Genomic DNA, 22,825 nt, shown 5'->3' on the forward strand with positions numbered 1-22,825 from the left:
TATGTACTTAATGGTGACATAAAACACAATATTCAAACTCATGATCGTTTTTTGTGAATACCTTCATATCTTGGAATACATTATTTACTATTAATTGGATTTTACATGACAGCACTGGGCAACTGCAAAACCATAATACTAAACAAATCATAAAGACGCCATTAAAAACTTAAAATTAATTGGTTCCATAAAAATAAGAAATTTTGAATATTGGGTCATTTTGGTAAAATTTAGTTTTGTTGTTTTTTCCTGTAAACAATAAACAAAAAAACATTGTATTTGTTTGTCTGTCTAATGCTGTCACACCTTTTGAAACACATAAAAAATTGTAATATATTTTATGATAATATTTGAGATTGTGTAAAATTTTAAGGATGTCCAAAAACTTTTTTCCACCACTGTATGTAAAAATGTCACAACAATGTGGCACTTCACAGAAAATACTAATAGTTCCAGTATCCAAATCAGAAAACATGTAAGATAACATGAACTTTTTATTGCAAGTGAATTTTGATATGTACTTTAATTAATATTTGCATTGTTTGACCCCTTAAACAAAATGATGTACCTTGAAACCCCTTATTAATGCGAAAAAAGGAGGATTTAGTTTTCTTTCTTGCTTTCTATTCTTTTAAATCCAATAGTTTGCAAAACAAAATCAACTCATTTATTTTGAAACTTCTTGTGGAGGTCCTGAACCCAGCGTTTGGAACCATTCCTGTATGTGATGTTGGATAAGTCAAGCAATCTCAAACTGACCTTTAATCGTACATGTCTTGCTCTGTGTGGTAATTTCTACGGTTCATGATCACACGTACAAGAAGAAAAATACATACAGTATAGAAGTGTTTTGAAAATAAACTCACCTGCTCCTCTCTACTCAGTGTCCCAGTCCAAAGAGGGGATTCACCTGTCACCGATTGTATTGTGTCCTTGCATCTTCCTTCGGCCCTCCCCTTCTCCTTCCCTCTGAAAGGACTTTCACCAGCCAAAGGTGAGCCTAAAGGCTGAGTTATTTAACAGTGTCTCGTGTCCCTGTGCAGTCTGTCCTCAGCAGGTAAGCAGTCATCTATTTAGTGGTCGAAGGTACGTGATGTAGCTGCCAATAAAAGTCATAACAGTCTACCTATCACATCCAATATTACGTAAATATGCATGGGTGTTATGTAATTACAAGCAGTGTCTATGCGTAATGGAAAGCCATGCATATTTTTCCCATGAAGTTTAATGGTAAAATGAATTTTCCTTTAGTATTTTTTAACCAATTAGACTCTATAAAAATACAGTCATATTGTAGGCTCACAGGTGCTGAAGGCTGACTTTTTTGAATTGCGTAATTTAATTGTCAAGTCATATTATATTTATATAGCACATGAAACAACAGAAGCTCCAATGGGCTTTTCCTTTATGACAAAGAACTAACAGTGCAATTTCACTGAAAGAAGTAAAAATACACTTTTAAATCAACTGAATTCAGTACACCTGTGTTTTCTCACAATATAATACATCTCAGTGCACTTTACATGTTAGGATCAGGATCTTACAGTGTTATACAGAGAGAACCCCAGCTACTCCTCTGACCAAGAACTTGGTGACGCTGCATATCTATTTATCTGATCACATAATTATCTTATTTCCCAACACAGTTTGTAAGATTCCATCTTTTGTTTTTGTTTTTTTTGCAAGGGGAACTTGTTCTGTTCACATTTATTTACATAAATCATAATAGACAAACCTGATTTGCCTTGATTTATGGAGAACACATGGATTTAACCAGTTCTTGGCATGTAAACAAACATGCTTTCTTAACATGGAGTACATGATATGAACCACATATAAAAAGTCATCACAGCGTAGAATTACAAAAAATAATCAAATACGGTATATACTGAAAGACTAAAAACAAGAAAAAACAATCACATTCCTATTTTTTCCCATTCATACAGTACATTCTGGAGTTTTATGTCATGTGTTTTGACACCTATGCAGTCTAGTTCAGTCTAATGCAAAAGCTCTATAATTAAAAGCTACCTGGGAGAAATTCTTAATGTTAATAATCTTACTTAAATGACTGAGGTGATGTTTAATTTTTAGGGTCATTACAGTGCCGAATTGTGCTGATATGCTTTCTTCTTCTTCTATTTTTCCTTTCTGCTTTTCCCTTCAGGGTCGCCACAGCGAATCAATTGCCTCCATCTAACCCTGTCTTCTGCATCCTCTTCTCTCACGCCAACTGCCTTCATGTCCTCTTTAACCACATCCGTAAACCTCCTCTTTGGTCTTCCTCTAGGCCTCCTGCCTGGCAGTGGGAAACTCAGCATCCTTCTACCAATATATTCACTCTCTCTCCTCTGGACATGTCTGAACCATCTCAGTCTGGCCTCTCTGACTTTATCTCCAAAGCCTCTAACATGTGCTGTCCCTCTGATGGACTCATTCCTGATCCTATCCATCCTGGTCACTCCCAAAGAAAACCTCAGCATCTTCAGTTCTGCTACCTCCAGCTCTGCCTCCTGTCTTTTCCTCAGGGACACTGTCTCCAGACCAAACAACATGGCTGGTCTCACCGCAGTTTTGTAAACCTTTCCTTTCATTTTAGCTGAAACTCTTCTATCACACATCACACCTGACACTTTTCTCCAGCCGTTCCAGCCTGCCTGTACACGCTTCTTCACCTCTTTTCCACACTCTCCATTGCTCTGGACTGTTGACCCTAAGTACTTAAAATCCTCCACCTTCTTGATCTCTTCTCCCTGTAACCTCACTCTTCCACTTGGGTCCCTCTCATTCACACACAGATACTCCGTCTTGCTGCGGCTAACCTTCATTCCTCTCCTTTCCAGGGCAAACCTCCACGCCTCTACCTTCTCCTCCACCTGTTCCCTGCTCTCACTACAGATCACAAATCATCTGCAAACATCATAGTCCATGGAGACTCCTGTCTAACCTCGTCTGTCATCCTGTCCATCACCACAGCAAACAAGAAGGGGCTCAGAGCTGATCCCTGATGTAGTCCCACCTCCACCTTGAACTCCTCTGTTACTCCTACAGCACACCTCACCACTGTCTTACAGTCCTCATACATGTCCTGCACCACTCTAACATACTTCTCTGCCACTCCAGACTTCCTCATACAAAACCACAGTTCCTCTCTGGGCACCCTGTCATAAGCTTTCTCCAGATCTACAAAGACACAATGCAGCTCCTTCTGACCTTCTCTGTACTTCTCTATTAACATCCTCAAAGCAAATATCGCATCTGTTGTACACTTTCCTGGCATGAAACCATACTGCTGCTCACAGATGTTCACCTCTGCCCTTAGTCTAGCTTCAACTACTCTTTCCCATAGCTTCATCGTGTGGCTCATCAGCTTTATTCCTCTGTAGTTACCACACCTCTGCACATCTCCCTTGTTCTTAAAGATGGGAACCAGCACACTTCTCCTCCATTCCTCGGGCATCTTCTCACTATCGAAGATCCTGTTGAACAACCCAGTCAGAAACTCTACTGCTACCTCTCTGAGACACTTCCATACCTCCACAGGTATATCATCAGGACCAAGTGCTGATATACTTTATGTTCCGTTAACTTTATGTTCCGTTAACTCATTACATCTTTTTCTCCCCCACTTTACAATATGTGCAAAAACATAACTCAGCAACAAAATCAGTAAAAACAAAATGCAAATTTGGATTTTTACTCGACTCTGCCTGAAATAATTTCTCCTAAACATGGAGCTGAATAATTTCTTTGGCACAAGGTAACCAAGTCGTCCATGCTTTATTCAAAAACTCGCTTGTGTCAGCGTTACTTTTGGTCAAAACCTGCTGATATAAAACAACCACAGTTCGGTGAGTGAACTCATTTTCTACAAAGCCACCTTCACAGTTTGCACATTAATGTCCCCAGCAGGTTAAAGTTTTACCTGGCTGCCTTCTTAAGTTTCCTCCAAAATACATTGTCCATCAGTACAGTGCAATGTAATAACAGTCTAGCTCTCTGCTAAAGTCAACAAAATTGGTGATACTTTTTTTTTTGATAGCTCGATTTAAAAGGTTCACGGAGTTCATGTTCATCTTGGGTGTAGATTAGTTTATGGTTACTGTGGTCTGTAACTATGGGAGAGTCGACTGGTTATAACAGGCTCATTGTGTCCCCAGGATGGGACAAAGGTGAAAACCCCCAAGGAAAACAAAAATAAATCTTCAAACTGTAAAGTTAATACATTACTGTGCTTATGTCTAGAGGGAGAATTTACTGCTGAATGTCTCGGTTTAATAATTGAACTTTGATTTCAGTTCTGATTTTATCTTTTCTTTCTCACCCTTACAGCAACAACACGATATGAATGCAATATGTTATTGAAAAGTTTTGTTTCCATATTGAACCGTAAACAGAATTTTCTGCTGTAGAATTCTTTCTAGACGATAGAGAATTTTATTGTTTAGGTAAATTGCAATTTTAATGCTGTAAAAATACAGTAAAACAATAGCAATTGTGGTTGGCAGTATTTTTCTGTACTACTAGTATTTACTGAAATTTAACATTAAAATCTCTTGCAGTGAAATGTACAGTGTAGTAAAAGGGTTTGACTAGTAACAAAGCACATATACATTAAGGGACCTGCATCCTTACAGTTTGAAAGTGTATTTAAAATACTTTACTTCAGTATTTCCACTGTTATATAAATAATATTTTATATTTGTGTGTCATAAAATGTAAGAATTCTACTATCTTTATATTTTTCTGCTTATTTACAGTAAAAAAAATTGGTTAAAAAAACATATAATAAAATCATAAATATGATGCAGTTATATTGATAAAAAAAAATACTCAAAAAGCAGCCAGACTTGGCCCTATCTATGCAAAGCTGCATTAAAATTATGTTTACAGAACAATGCCTCAATATTTTCATGCTCACACATTTTTTCTGACACTTTTACTGACTATAATAATACAAATAGTTGAGATTTTCTTTCCAAAGTGGCTTTGCTGCTTCTACACAGATTTAAATACCTCACCATGTTGCACCTTCAAACTGTCCTTAAAGGAACCTGTATGTTAAATGCATGGTTAGCCATTTACATTTCACAACTTCCCTGAATCATCTGTGAGAGCTGACAACCATCTCCACTTGCAAATCCTTTTAGTCGATGCTTTGAACTCGCATTAGTTGCCCCCGCTATTTTTTTCCCCTTTTTTTGGCACACAGCTACCTTTTACAGCACATTACCGCCACCAACACTAATGTATATCGACAGATATGCATAACTGTTGGTGGAAAGATGTATAGGCATCCATTACCGCCCTTCAACATTTTGCAGAAAAGTGTATCACATCAACCCCAGCTTTTGCTGTAGATGTAGAATTGGTGACACAAATGATATAAAATCCATCTCATTAAATATTAGTGTACAGCACTTACCTTGAGATAAATGTATGGGTCAATATGTTATTGTGGGGCTTTTTGTAGCATACTTGACCGGTATCATAGTTGACACGTTTTGCTGTTTTCAGGACTAAAATCAACATGGCTGCCTATAACCAAACACCACATGGCATTTTTAGAGAAAGATTCTTCTAATTATTATATATATAATTGTTTAAATTGAGGGCTGCACAGTGGCCTAGTGGTTAGCACTTTCGCCTTGCAGCAAGAAGATCTCAGTTCAAATCCCAGTCTGGGCCTGGGATCTTTCTGCATGGAGTTTGCATGTTCTCCCTGTGCATGCGTGGGTTTTCTCCGGGTACTCCGGCTTCCTCCCACAGTCCAAAAATATGCTGAGGTTAATTGATTACTCTAAATTGTCCGTAGGTGTGAATGTGAGTGTGATTGTTTGTCTGTATATGTAGCCCTGCGACAGACTGGTGACCTGTCCAGGGTGTCCCCTGCCTTCGCCCGAGTCAGCTGGGATAGACTCCAGCACCCCCTGCAACCCTAGTGAGGATAAAGTGGTGTATAGAGAATGGATGGATGTTTAAATTGAAATTAAAAGTTATTTCTAAAGATATTGTAGTAAACCTGTTGACATGTCATGAATCCACACTTGACTCACACACTACTTTATATTAAATAACTCAGAAAGCCTTGGAGTCTTGCCAGTCTTTTCTTCAGGAGGAAATGACATCATGTGGAGACATCATGTAATGGATAACTTAGTTGAAATTTATTTCTCGGACACAGATCCAATTTATTTTCCATATAAAATCTGATATATTGGCAAAAAAGAAATATCAGTCATGATGATCTCAACCTAATAAAAAGAACACAAAACAATTTTTCATTAAACTCACTATTATTGTTTAGATAATTAGGTGGTTGTTATTAAATTGGGACGATTATTTAGTTGACATTTTAGTGATATCCAGTCATTGATCACAATGAACATAAAAAAATCTGAGGTTTTTTTTGCTTTTAATAAAAATGTATGCAAGATATATCCCATAGACTTCAAAAGTCCATAAATTATATATTGACCCGAGCATATTGATTACCTGGTGTTCTGTTCAATGAACAGAACACCAGATTTTGCTTTGAACTGAATTTTATCGGAACATCTTAATGTAAAATCTTCATCTGTAAAGTAACTAGTAGTGTCACATACACACCAAAGGGACAGAATTTGTGTCTGACTCTCTACTTTGACAGCATACTCTTCAGTAAATGTACCACACTGGCCCAAACACTCAGAGACCGTACAGGTGTATGTACCCCCAGACCAGGCACTTATCGCTGCTGATGGGTTGGTGCTTTCCCATTAAAACACACACACATCTCCAACCCTGCATCCACACACTCACTATGGCCCGGAGCCATGTTTGAACAATCGATCCCAGGGGTCCCGGAACCACAGCCAGAGGAGAGATGAGTGGAAGGAGACAGAAATCCTCTTCAGCTCGGCTTAGCACTGATGCATTCCCTATCCATTACCTTCAGCCATCACCTTGTGTTTGCCAGAACAGGGAAAAAGAAGACATTAATGTCTTTCCGTGATGCTGACTGCCCGTATTGATGAATCCGCTGCCGCTACAGTTGTTTATTTGATCTGGGACAGAGTCTCAGTGGTGTTTACAGAAACGGCAGCAAAGTATGCGCATGTTGTCGCAGCAGAGGATGCAGACGTGAGCTGTAAAGTGCCACCCCTGAAGCGATTATCTCCAACCTGTCTTCATCAGCGGTGGAGCATCAGTAATCAACACGTCATGCCAGTTTGCGATTACTACACTCAACGGGGAGCACCAGTCGCTCTCTTCATCTTGATTGGCATCCTCACATGGCTTGTTTATCTGGGCTAAGTGGCTCTGCACAAGACCTGCCGAGCCAGCTAATTAGACCTGGAGAAAAATTAGAGATGGGCTGCTTGAAATAATGGTCCCCCCCTCTTTTTTTTGCCTCCTCTGTCAGTCATTTGAGTGTTCAGAGGGAAGCCAGATGCTTCAGGCTCTCTGCAGCGATAACACCCCTCAGAGAGCAGTGACATTTTAACCTCCCAAATGTACAGGTGACACAGAGGAGACGGTCTCTCTATTGCCTTAGAGGAAAAACAAGCATGTTACCTGTCCAGACCTGAGGCACCACACAGGCCTGTTAGCTCATCCCCAGCTCAGTGCAGCATAATGACGGAGATGGATAGTCTGGTTTAAACTATCCTGATATGTAAAGACTTGATGTAGGAACTTTTTATAATCAGAATAATTTAAACTCTTCTGCCTTGATAGCAGATCTACAAAAACAGTGTCATTCAACATAGAGTATATCAGTTAGGATAGTTTTAATGCATACCCCTGCAACACAAAGCACAATGACATTTATCACTGCTGCATTCATTTTGATTATACAAGAATCTAGAGAGATTACAGCAATTTTACATTTATTTGTAACAGCATAGGATGAAAGCCAGGCTTTACTGAGTCATTAGTTGTACTACCAGTGCTGAGTGGATTAAGTATCTTGATGGTTGTGGACCACAAGCACCAGGCTCTTTAGAATACTTCACTTCAAGAGTCCCCCGAAGGTCGAAAGAGGTAATTTCCTTCCAAAATGACCCATGTGAGTATTTTCTGAGCCTAACAGTAGGACATTTGTGTTTGCTCCTTCCCAAAAGCAAATCACTGTTACAAGATTTCTTTAACATCCACTTAAGGTTGAGTTCATTTAAGGTTATTTAGACTTCAGTTGAACTGGCTAAAAGCAACCAGCTGGACTGCTGTTGGAAAACTGATGCTCTGACTCATCCGCATTTTTTTTTTTTTTTTTGTCTGAATGAGCAGTTAAGTGAATAATCAAATGATAAAATCACAACCACAGCCACAGGGGCAGACAGCATGGCAAGAAAAATTTAGAATAAGAACCATTGCAAAACATTTTTAATATCACGAGATCTAATTAGTTTCTTAAAGAGGAAGAGGGGATAGAAAATAATGATGGTTTTAATGAAGACAAGAAAGATTAAAAAAAAAAAAAAAAAGGAGGAGGACCTTATCAAGCCAGCTGTGATTAACACTGTATGTTTATGCTGTAAAATGTACAGACCAGACTCTGATTCACCACCACAGCTCTGTAACATCGTACTGAGGATGTGGACTCACCACACGAGGGCGGCGGTGCGCCTGTAAAACCGCCACAGTGGCTTTTAGTCACACTTAGGGGGCATCAGATCTTCAGTGCTTAAATAAGCTGGAAACGTTCCTGCCTGTAATTAAATTGGCAAGCCGCACAGTCAGGCTCCAAACCAGTGTTACAAACAAACAGAACTGATGACAGCAACATAATCATAATGCCTGGACACTGTGGATTCTATTTGTTTCCTTGTGTTCTCTCAGTCTTTTAAGCCACCCCTCAGTTTTTATATTAAATCCCGTTGTGTAGAATAGAGGAGATATATAAGCGTGCTAGACTCGTCACTTTTGTAGATATGACAGGATTGCTGGGACTTAGATGTGATAAAATGTGGCAGATAGTGGTGGCTGTCTCTCAGAAAACCAATAAATCGCCAGTGTTCATTATGATGCTGAAAGACTAATAATCTTTTTTTTTTCATTTTAGTGTTTATCTAGCTTCTTCTTATTTTTTAAATCGAGATAAAAAAAAATAATGAAGCTGCCTTGTGAGAAATTGTAATTGAAGAAGCAAATCTGTGCGTAAAGATACGTGTGGTATTAACATATTTATATTTTATTAATGGTTTACGCATTAGTATGACAGGTGAAGACCACAAACAGTCCACCCATCTCTATCTCTCTCTCTCACACAGAAACCACACACCCCATATGACATTAGTCCTCCGCTCTCTGCGCTCAGTCGCGCTCTTCATGCGGTTTATTTCGGAAAAGCGCAGCAGTGCGCAGCGCACCTTGTCTCTCTCCTGGCGCGCACCAAACTTTGATTAACGCATGATGCCAAGTGTGAAACACTTAGAGTAACTTAAAATTGGGAAACAAACAAAAAAAGTAAACTGCGTTTTTATTTTTCTCGTTTTGTAAGTCGGGAAGCGACAACCTCATTCAGCAAGTGTGATGGACAGTGAATGCAGAGTCCAGTTATTTCACTACTTCAGAGGCTCAGGCAGAAATTGACAGAAAGTTGATTTGAACTTTTTGCTACATTGGATCACATTAGCTCAAATTACAGACATTACGTTAAAAAAAAAAAATCATGGATTTCTGTGCGCAAAATGAGACATCTCTGAACCCTGAGTGCGTCGGAGCGCAGGCTGATGGAGCCGGTAACGGGAGCTTGGAGACTTCAAGCGTCGCCTGCGGCAACGAGTCCATAGTCGTCATTCCGCGGAGAGGTGAGCGAACACACAAATCACTTTATAACCAAAATCACATTTTATTTCTGTATTTCTGTTTTCAGTGAAGCGTCGTGGAGTTTGATAGGTGCAAAAATAAAAGCCCACATTAAGCGTAACGTTGGTTTATTCAAATATTTTGGGCTGAAAGTGTTGCTGATGTCGGAATTCTTAGTTCAGTGGAAGAAAAACTGGTTATTTTTGGTTTTCACTTTTCTGAAATAGCCACAGATAAGAGATCAATTTGTGTAACTTGTTGCTTGCAACTTAACATTCAAGGTGCATTTAGGGATAAATGTGAATAAGTTACTATTTTGTGGACAAACTGACAGTTAAACAGCTAAATTTGGTTCCTGATCTGTGTGAGGGAATAAGAAGCTTTACTATCCTATGTCATGGAGCTGTTACCATATGCTGAGCCTTTTTTAAAATATTTTTCTGGATTTCGATTTATTTCAATGTGAAATCTACTGAGTTACAGTGAAATACGGATCAGAACACAGAGAGACAGAGTCACACTAATTCTGGCCACACAGAGGAATTATTCATTAAAAAATGCTGCTCCATCCTGCTGTTTCCATATTTCCAAAGCATTTTCAAAGCACTTTATCCAAATTTGCAGATGGAACACGTTCCCACATACAGATTGTATAACCCCTTGAGGGTAATTTATGATTTCGAGTGATTATTAATAACTTCACTTGACTTGAGCTTGTAAATAAGGCATTAAAGTGCGTCATCGCTTTTGCAATTTCCTCTCAGTCCCACCTGCTACATTATCAATCAGCACTTGCTACCCGACTTCATGCCAGTGTTTCCATGTGTTGATGAGGTGCGTGTGCTTAATGTGCGTAAAAGACTGCAGGGATTGAACACCTTTAAGAGTTTGCTGCACACACTGTCATAAATCCTGAGCTCCCTCCCCTCAGTTACTCCCATCATTACCTGGCTTATTCTACACCTGTCAGTAGGACGTTATATGGAGCAACTAGGCATAAGTATAATGATTATACTGAGCTAAATCAGCACACTGCAAACTACAAACCCACTGAGAACACATCTGACAAGACCGCGATGCCTCAAATTGGGTGAACAGCAAGTTATTTTGTGTGAATTATTCCCAATCAGGCTTTCATTTCCCTTCTATGTTCTTACCAAATCCTCTAACCTGTCTTCACACCCATTTGAGATCATAATCTAAAGAGCACAAACGGTGACATCTGACTCTGTACAGCCGCTGTCACCATCATTACTCACTTCGTCACTCACAAAATTGATTACTTCTCCGCCACGTTCCCTCATATCCTCTCTCTGTCCATCACAGTGTCTCTGTGATTATGGGGCAGATTGAGTTGTGTCACAAACAAATTCCCACTGGGCTACACTCATTTTTTTTCTGCCAACCAGGAACATCAAAGCATGCGCCACAGACTTACCACGTACAGTCTGCAGGGATTTTTCAAATGACTTCTTTCTCTCTGAATGACGTTTCTTTCTAATGAAGAGAGGAACTCTGACTCATGTTTGCCAAAAAGCCTTTTGCGTACAAGAATTCTGCCCTGGTGTAACAAGAATAGCAAGCAAAAGAGAATGCAAGCACCACAGGAGCCAAGTGAGGATAAAATAGACATGTGCCAAAGTGGAAACTGCAATACAGTGTGTGAAAAAAGAGAATGTAGCATTCACTGGGTCATTTTATGTAAATTTTAATGGAAGTGCAACACAAAGTCACCGCAGTAGACTGCTTTAAAATGCACCCAGTGTGATACTGATACCTGTGTAAATATGTCAGTCACTGTTTGGTGAGAATTTCCCCATGGATACTGGGAGCAAATGCATCTGAACGTTCAGGAAAACCTTCCCCAGCTCTGAGAGGAAACAACTTGCTCAACCACACCTTAGGAAATGTTTTCACACTAATTGCAGTCCAGGCGTTGTTTCCGATTTTGAACGAAAACCTACAGGTCACACAGTTTAACACCCCTGCTGTCAACTTTGGTGGTTTTAAAGAGAACTTGTCATGCTTTGGTTACTGTACTAGAAACATTAAGAGTGAATAAAAAGCTTCATATCTCATCTGCTGGTTGATTCTGGTGTAATGCTTCATACAACAGCTGGGGGTCACTACTTTGGAGGGAACGGTGATGACAAACAGCATAACAGGGCTTATCAATCACTGCCAGGAGCACAGCAGCTTTTTCAATCTGTTTTCAAAAAGCAGTTTATTCCTAACAAAATGCACCTAATAGAGAAATAAAAAGAGAGATTTCTTCTTTTCATTTCCCATTACTCTCTCATCACTCCTCTCAGCCCTTTTTGTAATCGTGCGTATTTCTCCATCTCATCTCACGCTGCCGGTTGGGAGTTGAGGTGTTTAATACATGCCTGCACTGTGGGCCAAGCGACAAACATGTTTTGTATTCTGGCGCGGATTGCTTGTTGTAGTCTGTCAGCCAACAGAGAGCGGTTCCGTTCGTTGCCTCTATCAACTGTTGTGGGGTGCTGTTGGCTTAGTGGCAGAGCTTAGATGACATTTACCGTGCTGGATTAGCCACTAGCTGTGACATTTACCAATACCTAGGTCTTACAGGAGCAGAGCCGGCTTTGCTCGGATAGGTGGAGAAACACAGGAGGCACCAACTGGGATGGAACACAATGCATATGTATTAGAGGGCGGTGGGGGGTGTCGGGTTCATTCATAATCATTAGAAAGTTTTGTGTAGCCACTGAATGAGACAGATGAAATCTTAAATATTCATTTGTGAATATGCACCCTTATCATTCACAAATTGATGTCATATTTAATAGCAGACTCTGTCACCGGAGTTATCCTTTCACTTACAATGTCATTGTTAATGTGGAATCTGTTTGCCAGTCTTTCACCAGCACTAAAATTGCTTCAAACATAATAATAACAAGAGCACTCAGAGCGCAGTACTCCGCCAAGGCTGCTCAGACGTTGTATCATTTCTGACGGCTGAAATCTTGAAAAATTTGTGGCAGAAATCACGGCACCATAGAATGTGGCCATTTAATTTAGATGTACCCACAAACAAAATGACCTTGCACTGAGCACAGCTGTTTGTTATGCATGTGTACGTTATGTACGGATACCGAATCGCGTGACCTAAATATGTTGTGAGTGGCGGGAATTGATGGGACTCGAAAACATCCCCTCAATTTAATCAATTGTTCCTTGTATCATTTGCGACGGATAAGTCCGTAACAGTGGATTTGTAGTAGGATCGCAATCTTGATCGTCAGCAGGCAGCTGATGTAGCGTTCACTCATTGTCGTAGTTACAGTGACTCTGTTCTGCTATCTAGCAATGATACAGAAATCTTTAACAAATCCGCGGATCCAGAGTATAAGCCGCATCACTGCCAAAATCTAATTGAGGTGGTCCTTGTGTCATTTCTGACCTTCTCTGATAGCTTCATCCAAATCCGTTCATCCGTTTTTGTTGTAATGCCGATTGTCATATACACCTCCTTGGCGGACTAATTATGTGTCAAATTTCAATGTGATGCAGGAGATGGAAAAGTTTTATTGCAATTTGCATTTGTGTGTTTGTTCTGCATACACAAAAAGGTCCATAGCAAAACATTTTGTGATTTAACCAAACGCCCTACAATACTTAGATATGTGTAGGTAATAAACGATAATAAGATATAAACTGCATGGTAGTGAAAACAGTACATGTAAGCCTATGTCACAGAATTGCAAACCCTGCAGAAGTTGCAGCAATGTCATTTTATCCTGCAACCTGCTAACATGCTCTGCAGTGTCTGTGCACAGAGATCGGACTGTGTGCCCGAGTCAGTGGTCAGACTGTGGCTGTGCTTCAGGGCTTCCCTTCTGTCATTTGGCTCTTTCTACTGAAAACAGTGCTCCAAACAATAGCTGGAGCTGAGTACAAACACATGTTTGCCAAATGGACAGTAGTGGTTTCAGTGTCCTGCAGCAGAACAACTGCGGTTTCATTCCACAACTCACTTGCAGAGCAGCAGTGAGGATATGAGACCAAAAAGTCAGGGGTGATTAAGAATTATCTGCCCCTGTGCCAGCTGCTCAGCAACTGATATGATAAACCTCATCATAGTTTAAAAGAATAGTTTACAACAAATCCTGAGGGCACACAAAATAAGTGATGATATGACTTCAGGGATGCACAGATTTTGGCCACAATAAACTGAAGAAGATGTAGAGGGGAAATGACCAGAAAAGACTTTCCAACCTGCTGGTTTACTTTGCTGAAACATGCAGCATATTGCTTAGGAATGTCATCAACAAGTGAGTTTTTGAAAAATCCAGAGTTCAAGCCCCCTATAGTCATTCATCATATCATAAAATATTCCCATGCTATCTATACAGGGATTTAGAACATATCCAGTGAGGTTTAGCTACTTCAGAGTGAGTTAATAATTTGAATATTTTCAAAAGAATCCCACAGCAGCTTATGAGAAGTCATATTATAAAGAAACTGCATTTATACCTCATGTCTTTCTCTGACTTATTTTATCCTATCATACAAAAGCACATGTTCTAACTACACAGCAGTCTTTTTTTTTTTCATAGTTTCTCGTATCTCGTCAGTGTAATATTAATAAATCTGCCAGTTTGAACATCTTGTCTAGTGGCCCACCCGGATAAAAGATTTGTCTCCTGATAGTCTGACAGAGATGGTGATAAATTAATCAAATGTAGTGGTCGTTATTACGTTTCACTGATATTTATGGGCTAATCACCACCTCATGATTCATAAATATATCTCTCCATCTGTTAGTATTACTTCAGAGCTGCTTGCTATCAGGTAATTTGTAATTTGGTCCTCACTTGTTTCTCAGTAATTACGCTGATTTTTACGTATCATTTTGTTAAGTGTTGCTCTTTAACTTCTGCCTGTCTGCCATTTGGTGCTGGGCAGGAAGTGTACAGAGGGTTTATTAGAGGTTTTAAACTAAAAGCTGTTTCCTGATGGCTCTAGAAGAGATGCAAATGAGGAAACTGAACCTTCGAGGTGAGAGGAAAAGTGGTGATTCTCTGTAGGTCCTTTCTCACATACAACCTCTTTCACATTGCATGAAATTATTCCATCCATTTGTCATATAAAAATTTTAATCATAGCAGCTGTAAACCTTGTCTGATTTGAAATTTCTATTCGTTACCTGTTCATCCATGTTTTGTTAAAGCAGCCACTAGTTGCTTTTGTAAAATTCACACATTTGCCTCTACAATTAGCAATATTGTTATAATAGCAACATGTGAAGTGACTGAGATGCTTTTAGTTATAAAACAACCTATTTCTGGAATCTGTAGCTCTTTCCACTCATTGTTTAGTTGTCCAGTCTGAAACTTTGCCGTTTTGGTTCAACACTCGTGGCTCAGCAGCAGGCAGCTGTTTAATGAAAAAACTCTAAAACCCACGTTACACTGTTTGCTCGACCCCAAACAGCAGACAGACGGAGTTAGTGACAAGCCGGTAAACAAACAGCACCGACATTTCCTTCTGGAGTTGGTGGAGAAAAAAAAAAAAATGTTCAAAAGAAGTAAAAGTTTTTATCTAGTTGCCCACAAACAAAACTTAAAATGATTGATAATGTTGATCTGGAACTGTTGGATGTGTCAATAAGCAACTGTTTACTTTAAGCTCACAATGTCAATTTGAAGGATCAGTGTGTATGATATAGTGGCAACTGGCAAAACATTTGGAAGAAGACCTGCACCCTATGTAGACATCTATCTATCCATCCATTATCTATACACCGCTTAATCCTTATTAGGCTCGCCTATCCCAGCTGACTAGAGGCCAAGGCATTGGACACCCTGGACAGGTCGCCAGTCTATCGCAGGGCTGCATATACAGACAATCACACTCACATTCATACCCACAGACAGTTTAGAATGACCAGTTAACCTCAGCATGTTTTTGGACTGTGGGAGGAAGCCGGAGAAACCACAGAAAAGCCACGCATGCACAGGGAGAACATGCAAACTTTATGCAGAAAGATCCCACGAAGGCCGGGACGTGAACCAGGGATCTTCTTGCTGCAAGGCGAAAGTGCTAACCACCAAGACACTGTGCAGCCTCTATGCAGATATATTAGACGTATTTGTTAAGCTAAGGAAAACACAAAGATTTATAGTTGTGGATTATATGCCAATGAAAGTGCAGTTATAAGTACTATATTCCATTTTTGCTAATGGAACACCCTATATGCATTAAAGGACCCGTGTGCAGGATGCAGGGGTGCCTGACGGGTGCACTAGTGTCCATATTCACATCCCTCCTTCTTTGCTGATTTGCCTTTGAAATGTTTATTGCAGCGAGGAGTAGCACATATCTAACAAAACCACATGAGTTGACCTTTCCAACAGTGCTAGTTGCTTTTCAGAGTGCGAAAGAGGGGGTCTGAAGCATACTGCTTAATTCACAGCCTGTGATTGTGCAAACAGACTGTCAGAGGTCTCTGATGAAGACATGGTAGTGCTGAAACAAAGACGCGCCTGTCTCAGCTGCATTCTGCTAAAAGATAAACTGAGAACAAATTTCAAATTTACATTGAATTTCATCATAATTCGGCTGAAACCTGCATTCAGGTCTGCGTCCATCTTCACACCCATAACTCTGGTTTGAATTAGTCATGAAGGAGTCACTGCATATTTATACTTATATCTACATATGGTAATATCTATGCAGTGCAATCATTCATAGGTAACACATCTATGCACTGATATGTTAACGTTATATGGCAAGAAAAAGCAGAACTAAAGCTTTGAAATTTTGCTTGTTTTTGCAGATACTGAAGTGATACAGTTATGAAGACAGTTTAAACTCCTGCAAATGAGTGTTTTTTTAAATTTACTAATTTATTCTCCTGCTTCTCAGCTGGATGAGTTGTTAAGTCACAATCATTTAATAGCGTAGGCCGAAGATGACTTCACAAACAGTAGGACGGACCTTTTCCAATGATACTACCTGTTTCTCTGTGCATCCAAGAATAATGATAAAAGTTTTTAAATTGCAGCTAAGGTCTGCACTGTCTCCAACATGAGACTGACATTCCATTTGATTTTGTAAGAAAAATCAGCATATAATGGATTTTCTTTTCATTGCAGTGACTCAAAATTTTCGGCCAAATTGTTTTGTCAGAGGCGAACATTAGCCTGGTTTCCTCCCTCTGCAAGGAGACTACTGCATTTGGCCACTTCAGTGATTAATAGAATGACACTTATTTCCATTTGGTACAAAGAACTTTTTTTTTTTTTTTAATTTCTAACTCTTAAATTCCCCCACCCTGATGATTCTGATATTGCAAGAATCTGGACAATCTACATAACACAATTATGAAAAATCAAGTCTACTGTCGGACGTTTATGATGAGATGCATGTTAAAACATACAAAACTTTTATTTATTTATTTTTAATATAAAAATGAATATAAAAATGTGTAAATATTAGCATTTGCAATGATGGAAGATCCTGATCGTCTAGAAAAAAGACACAACACTTATGATTAGCTCTTATAATGCACAAAGTAAGAGAATAAACCTACAGGTGGTGAAACTGGCTTAAAGTTTATAGAGTAAGATGTGATACATCAGCGTTGGTCACAATGATCTCTCTGCTGTTTCATTCAAAGGAATGACTCAGTCCAGAGAACCTGTGGAGCAGAAAACCACCGTATTAGAGTGCTCTCTTTGTATAACAGAGTTATTAGTCTGTGCTGCACGTTGGGCAATGAGTGCAGTCGGAGCATTGTTGAGAAAGGTGAATAATACAAGTGCCTCTATGCTAGACAGATGAGCAGAGGAACAACTATTGGAAATTCTGGCCTGAAGAACTGCCAAATGTGCTGAGGGAGTTATCAGTGAGCGCGCAGAAAAGCTAATTGGCTTCGATTAGGCAGAAGCCAGTGTAACATATTTCATTAGGGGGAGAGAGAGAGAGGCGGTAATAAAGGAGAGTGTTGCTTTCTCTCTTTTGCCAATCATATGTCTGCGCATTTTCATTATGCAGATGCCTTTGCACCCACATGCGCACGTATACACAAAATTAAACAATTTTAGCCTCTGCCATTTGCACGCCTGGTCTGGTGGAAAAACCCCTGATGTTCTGTCAGCAGAACACCCACCATGCAAGAGCTTACTGCTTTTTATTTGCATAAGAGTTTGTGAGACAGATGGTGAAGCCACATGTCGCTGGATGTGTACGTGTCTGTGATTTAGAGAGAGAGAGAGAGAGATGAGCGCGAGACAGCAAAAGACTAACTGACTTGCTGACTTTTACTGACCGTGCTGTGCTTAAATCCATTAAAACCCGCGAGTGATACAAAAACATTTCAAAGTGCCTCAGAGAACACAATAGCAATCAGTCAATCTGGTGGCATATCAACTTTTGTCTGTAAACTACATGTAGTATATGTCCATATCAACTTCGTAATGTCAAACAATGTCTTTACTGTACCTCTTTAACTTTCTGTCAGCGTCTGTGTAGTAGATTTTACAGATGTATCTGAATGTCACATTCTGATAAGCAGGCAGATAATAGAAGGCTGGATTATGTGCCCCAGAATACAAGTATTTATGTTCCAGGTGGATTCTGGTAACTCAACATGAGTTAAGTTCAGGATTACTTTAAGTAGTTGTGACACAAGCAAGGGCGTCAGTTTGTTTTTAAAAGTGGGGGGGGGATGGAGACCACAGCACTTTGAGAAAATGTCGAAGAACGGCGGCAAAATGCCACAAGCTGGTCTCGAACTCACAACCACCACACCAAAGACAGAGGCTCAACCTGTTGAGCTATTGATATATGCAGGTAGAGGGGTCTGTGGACGGCTATAGAACTAATTCTCCCGGGCCGAAATTTTGCCCCTGCACGCATCTGGTCAGAGCTTCCACTTGGCACGGGCGCAAATTTAGCATCTGTGCGTTTTTTTTAACCTCACGAAGGTGTGCTGCAGGTCTGTGCAACTCTCGGCCGAGTGTGGATGGTGCGTTCAGGAGCGTCGGAATTTTCTATACTTCTGAAAATAACTGGGTTTACAACGGCTTACATGTGAAGAATTTGAATGTGTTGGAGACAAAATGACCCCTGACAAAAAGTGGTGGGGACACGTCCCCACTTTTTGTCCCCCCCTAAACTGACGCCTATGGACACAAGTAGGGGGAAATAAAGCTGTACTGGTCTGAATTTTTAATTACATGTAAGATGTTGAGAGTTAAAGCAAAGAGGAAACTCTGAGACTCCCAAACCTTATTACCTGGAGGACTTCTGTTGGTTTCATCAGAGCTTCAGCTTCATTGGGAAAGTTTGCAGTATGAAGCAGTTAGGATGAGAGTCAGCACCTCCAGGTTTGAGGCCATGGCTCTCTACTTTAAATCGGTGGATGGCTTCCTCTTGGTTAGGGTTGAGTTGTTGCCCCAAGCAAAGGAGTTTACACGTCTTGGGATCTTACATGGACACATGGATTGGTGGCGTTGTACTGGACTGTCATTGGGGTAAAGGGAGCTGAGCTGGAAGGCAAAGCTCTCAATTAACTAATTAACCTATGTTGCAGTTCTCATCTATGACTTCTGGGTGGTGGGGATCATACATAGAAGCAACAGAAATAGAGGTTTCTTCATAGGGTGGCCGGGCTTAGGCATCCAGAGGAGCTCAGAGTAGAATCTCTGTTCCGCAGGACCAAAAGAAATCAGCTGAATCCATTTTAGTGTCTGATTAGGATGCCTCCTGGGTGCCTTCCTTTGGCGAACTCACTGGAGAGATCGCATACCTCCTTTGATTTTGGAATCCCTTAGAAGAAACCGGAAAGCATCACTATAGAGAGGGAAAAGCCTGCTTAGCCTGCTGCCACCATGAGTCGACCCCAGATAAGCAGATCAAAATGGATCAATGGATTTTGAGATTCAGTGATGTGTGATCCGTAAAGCATATTGAACAGCTAGCAAGCTTTCCTCAGTGATTCTTTACAGCATTCAGATAGACAAAGCTCAAACACAAGTTATTCTTGATTTCTCAAGTCGCACACAGAAAAACGGAAATGAGCCTCATAACCTTGAAGCTCTTGACGACTGACTCCTCTGACTTATTGTTTTTTCTTTTTAAAAAAAAAAAGCTTTCTGCTTGTAATTGAGAGCGGGAGGAGAGGAAATGCATGGAGAAATGAAGGAAGGAGGGCAAACTGCAAAAGACTCCTGAGATGGAAAATTGTAACGTCTGACAATGAAAACCCATTGTGGAAATAGCCCTAGTGAGTGACAAGAATAACTAGAGAGAAGGTAAAAATTGTGATCAATGATTTAAAGAGAACAGATCTTTTTGCTGTGTATTTGTAGATCTTATTTAATATAATTCTCCTTAAGGAAACATTGGTGGTATGTCTTTAAGGGTTTCCAGCTTCGGTGTGTTTGCTTGCTCGTGCCTTTACCGTGTCAGTGAAGTTCGGCCTCGTGTGTGTGATGTGACTTGTGTCCTGCAGATGTGGCACACTTGGATACTCTAATCCCCAGGATACAGACACAGTAGGTAGCCTGTTAAAAGAGTGTTGTGTCTAAGCAGGGGGCTGAGGTGTAGATAAGAGAGAAAGCAGATAACATGGACTTTACAGGATATGATCCAGTGAAGCCGCTAATGGCTGAGAGCACAGGCATGCTTTAGGTTGCAGTGGTTTTCGCTGTATAGTATTTTTATTTAGGAACTTGAAGAATGTAAAATACTGGCACCAACATGTCATAAACAGCAGAGGGACTGGTACACATGGCACTGAAGGACTGAATAGTAATTATCTGTAACCAGCTGCCTTTGTAGCAGCTAAAAGTTATGAGAAACTGATAATAACTTTATTATTGCTAAATTAAATGTGTTCTGAGCCTCCACAGTCTCAATACATCATTTAATTAAACTGACTTCCACAAATTCTGAAAAATATAATTGTTGGGAGATACTGCAATGAATAACACTGTCCTGTGATCTTATTAACTCTTGTTTCTTTGTTATCTAATATTAAATTCATAGCTGGTGACCCAAAAAAAAAACCCCGCATATGGATAACAAACTTTCTTGTTGAGTGTGTTGGTCAACCTCATGCTGCCAAAACAAATCTGACCCTTTGGGAGCATAGACACAAGGCCTCTTCTGCTGAAACATTGGCAGTGGATTGTTAGGGTGCTTTCATACCTACGCCTTTTGGTCCGCTTAAAGCGGACTGGAGTCCGCAACACCTGCAAGTACGGTTCGTTTGGGCTGGTGTGAAAGCAGACCAGATTTTTTTGGTTTGGACTAAAGAACCGGACAGAGACCACCTTCGGGAGGTTGTCTCGGTCCGCTTCTATGTGAACTCCAGTTCGGTTCGCTCCTGGTGAGAACACAAACCTGTCTCCATTTGGACCAGCTTGATGGCGCAGCAGACTTTTTGGTCTACAGGAGCTTCCGTAGCAACCTGCACAGGGAATTTTGGGATAATGATAACGTCTTGCAATGCATCTTCTCCGTGCCAAAAACGACTGTGTAATGTTCTCGTACCGAATGCAAGCTTCATGCTGGAACAACAGCAGTATTTGTGCTTGCTGCATAAAGCAATGATACGAATATATGGCAACAAGAACGAACAGGAGAGCATAGTTCATTGTTTACGAATAAACCTCGATCCATGGAATAAACACAGCCTGTTGTTTTCTTCCGGGATTTTTCCCTCTTCACATGCTGCGCCAATCAGCGTTCACCTACGTCATCTAAAACTCCTTATTTTGTGAACAGCGCCGCCAAATGACTGGGGGGAGATATAACATTCATCGTAGTTGGTTCAACTGCGAAAACACTGGTGTGAATGCGAACTGAACCAGTTGAAAATAGCAACATTGTAAAAACTTTTGGGTCCAAACGAACCACTCTAACGGACTAACAGGTGTGAAAGCACCCTTAGGGTCCTGTGTGTTGTGGGTTGGGGCCTCTGTGGTTTGGGCTTGTCCTGGCACATCTCATAAATACTCAGTCAGATTAGGATTTAGGGAGGCTAGGTCAACACTTTGGGTTCTTTGTCGTGTTCTTTCGGCAATCGTACACAGCCATGTTTAGGTGAGTATGTGAGGATTCCCAGCAGAACATTGGGCTGAAATGAACATGAATGAATGTTAATGACTTCACCTGTCTGTAAGTGGTTTTACTGTTGTGTTTCTGTGTGCTGTACAATAATGGAGGCATTTTATTTGTCAAGTCTCCAGGCTTTTAGAGCATTTTATTTCATTTTTATTTCTGTGTATTCTATCCAGATGTTCACCAGCTAAAAGGGAAGAGATTTGTTGGCCGTTTGTCTGCAGCTGTTGTAGACAGTGGTGAATTAGTGGAAGATTTTAACAAATCCACGTTAGGAATCTGTCTGTGTCTGTAAATCCATTAGTATTATCTTAGTAATGTTATATCTACAATCCACTGAAAGTTACACGAGAAGAGGCACCAATACTTGTATGTCTATGTTTGTGGGGAGCAATTGAAGACGTAAAGCTGGGAAGAAAGAACATTTTTGGAAAGCGAAGACACTTGTGGCCAACCACTTTCTGAAACAAAGGGTTGTCTGAGGACTAAAACTTGTCTTTAGGGTTGAGGTTAGGATTATGTGTGCATTAGGGCTAGGTTAAAAATTGAAATTTGGCAGAGGTGCAGGGTTTAAGCTTAGGCTAAGTGACAAGGGAGTGCATTATCTCAGTTAAGGCTCTCACAAGGATAGATGCACAAACATGAGCATAAAATTTAAAATATCAACAAGTCTTTTGCTTATTTTCTGATTTTATGAAGGTTTTTAATAGATAAAGAACAACTTCACAGTACCTCATACTGGAACACGTCATTTTTTAAAAGACAATTTTTGGTTTTTGCCTTTACTTGATTTGTACAGTACAGACACTGAAGAAATGGTGGAATGTTACACTGGAATACATATGACAAAGGCTGGCCTGCAATCAAGCCATGGATATAATAAAGATAATAATAACAATCTTCATATATGGAGCACTTTTCAAAATTGATCCCCCAA

General features: G+C 40.1%; 1 protein-coding gene across 1 annotated transcript in view; it reads left to right on the forward strand.

Moving 5' to 3' along the window:
* Nucleotides 1-9,275: 9,275 nt before the first annotated feature.
* LOC110954691 (cholecystokinin receptor) overlaps nt 9,276-22,825 on the forward strand; it is a 34,305-nt gene continuing 20,755 nt past the window's right edge. The window contains exon 1 of the mRNA XM_051959419.1: nt 9,276-9,794. Coding sequence (XP_051815379.1) covers nt 9,656-9,794 — 139 coding nt within the window. The 5' untranslated portion in view covers nt 9,276-9,655. The remainder of the gene's footprint in view (nt 9,795-22,825) is intronic.

Source organism: Acanthochromis polyacanthus, chromosome 14 (genome assembly GCF_021347895.1).
Source record: "Acanthochromis polyacanthus isolate Apoly-LR-REF ecotype Palm Island chromosome 14, KAUST_Apoly_ChrSc, whole genome shotgun sequence".
In the NCBI taxonomy this organism is placed as follows: Eukaryota; Metazoa; Chordata; class Actinopteri; family Pomacentridae; genus Acanthochromis; species Acanthochromis polyacanthus.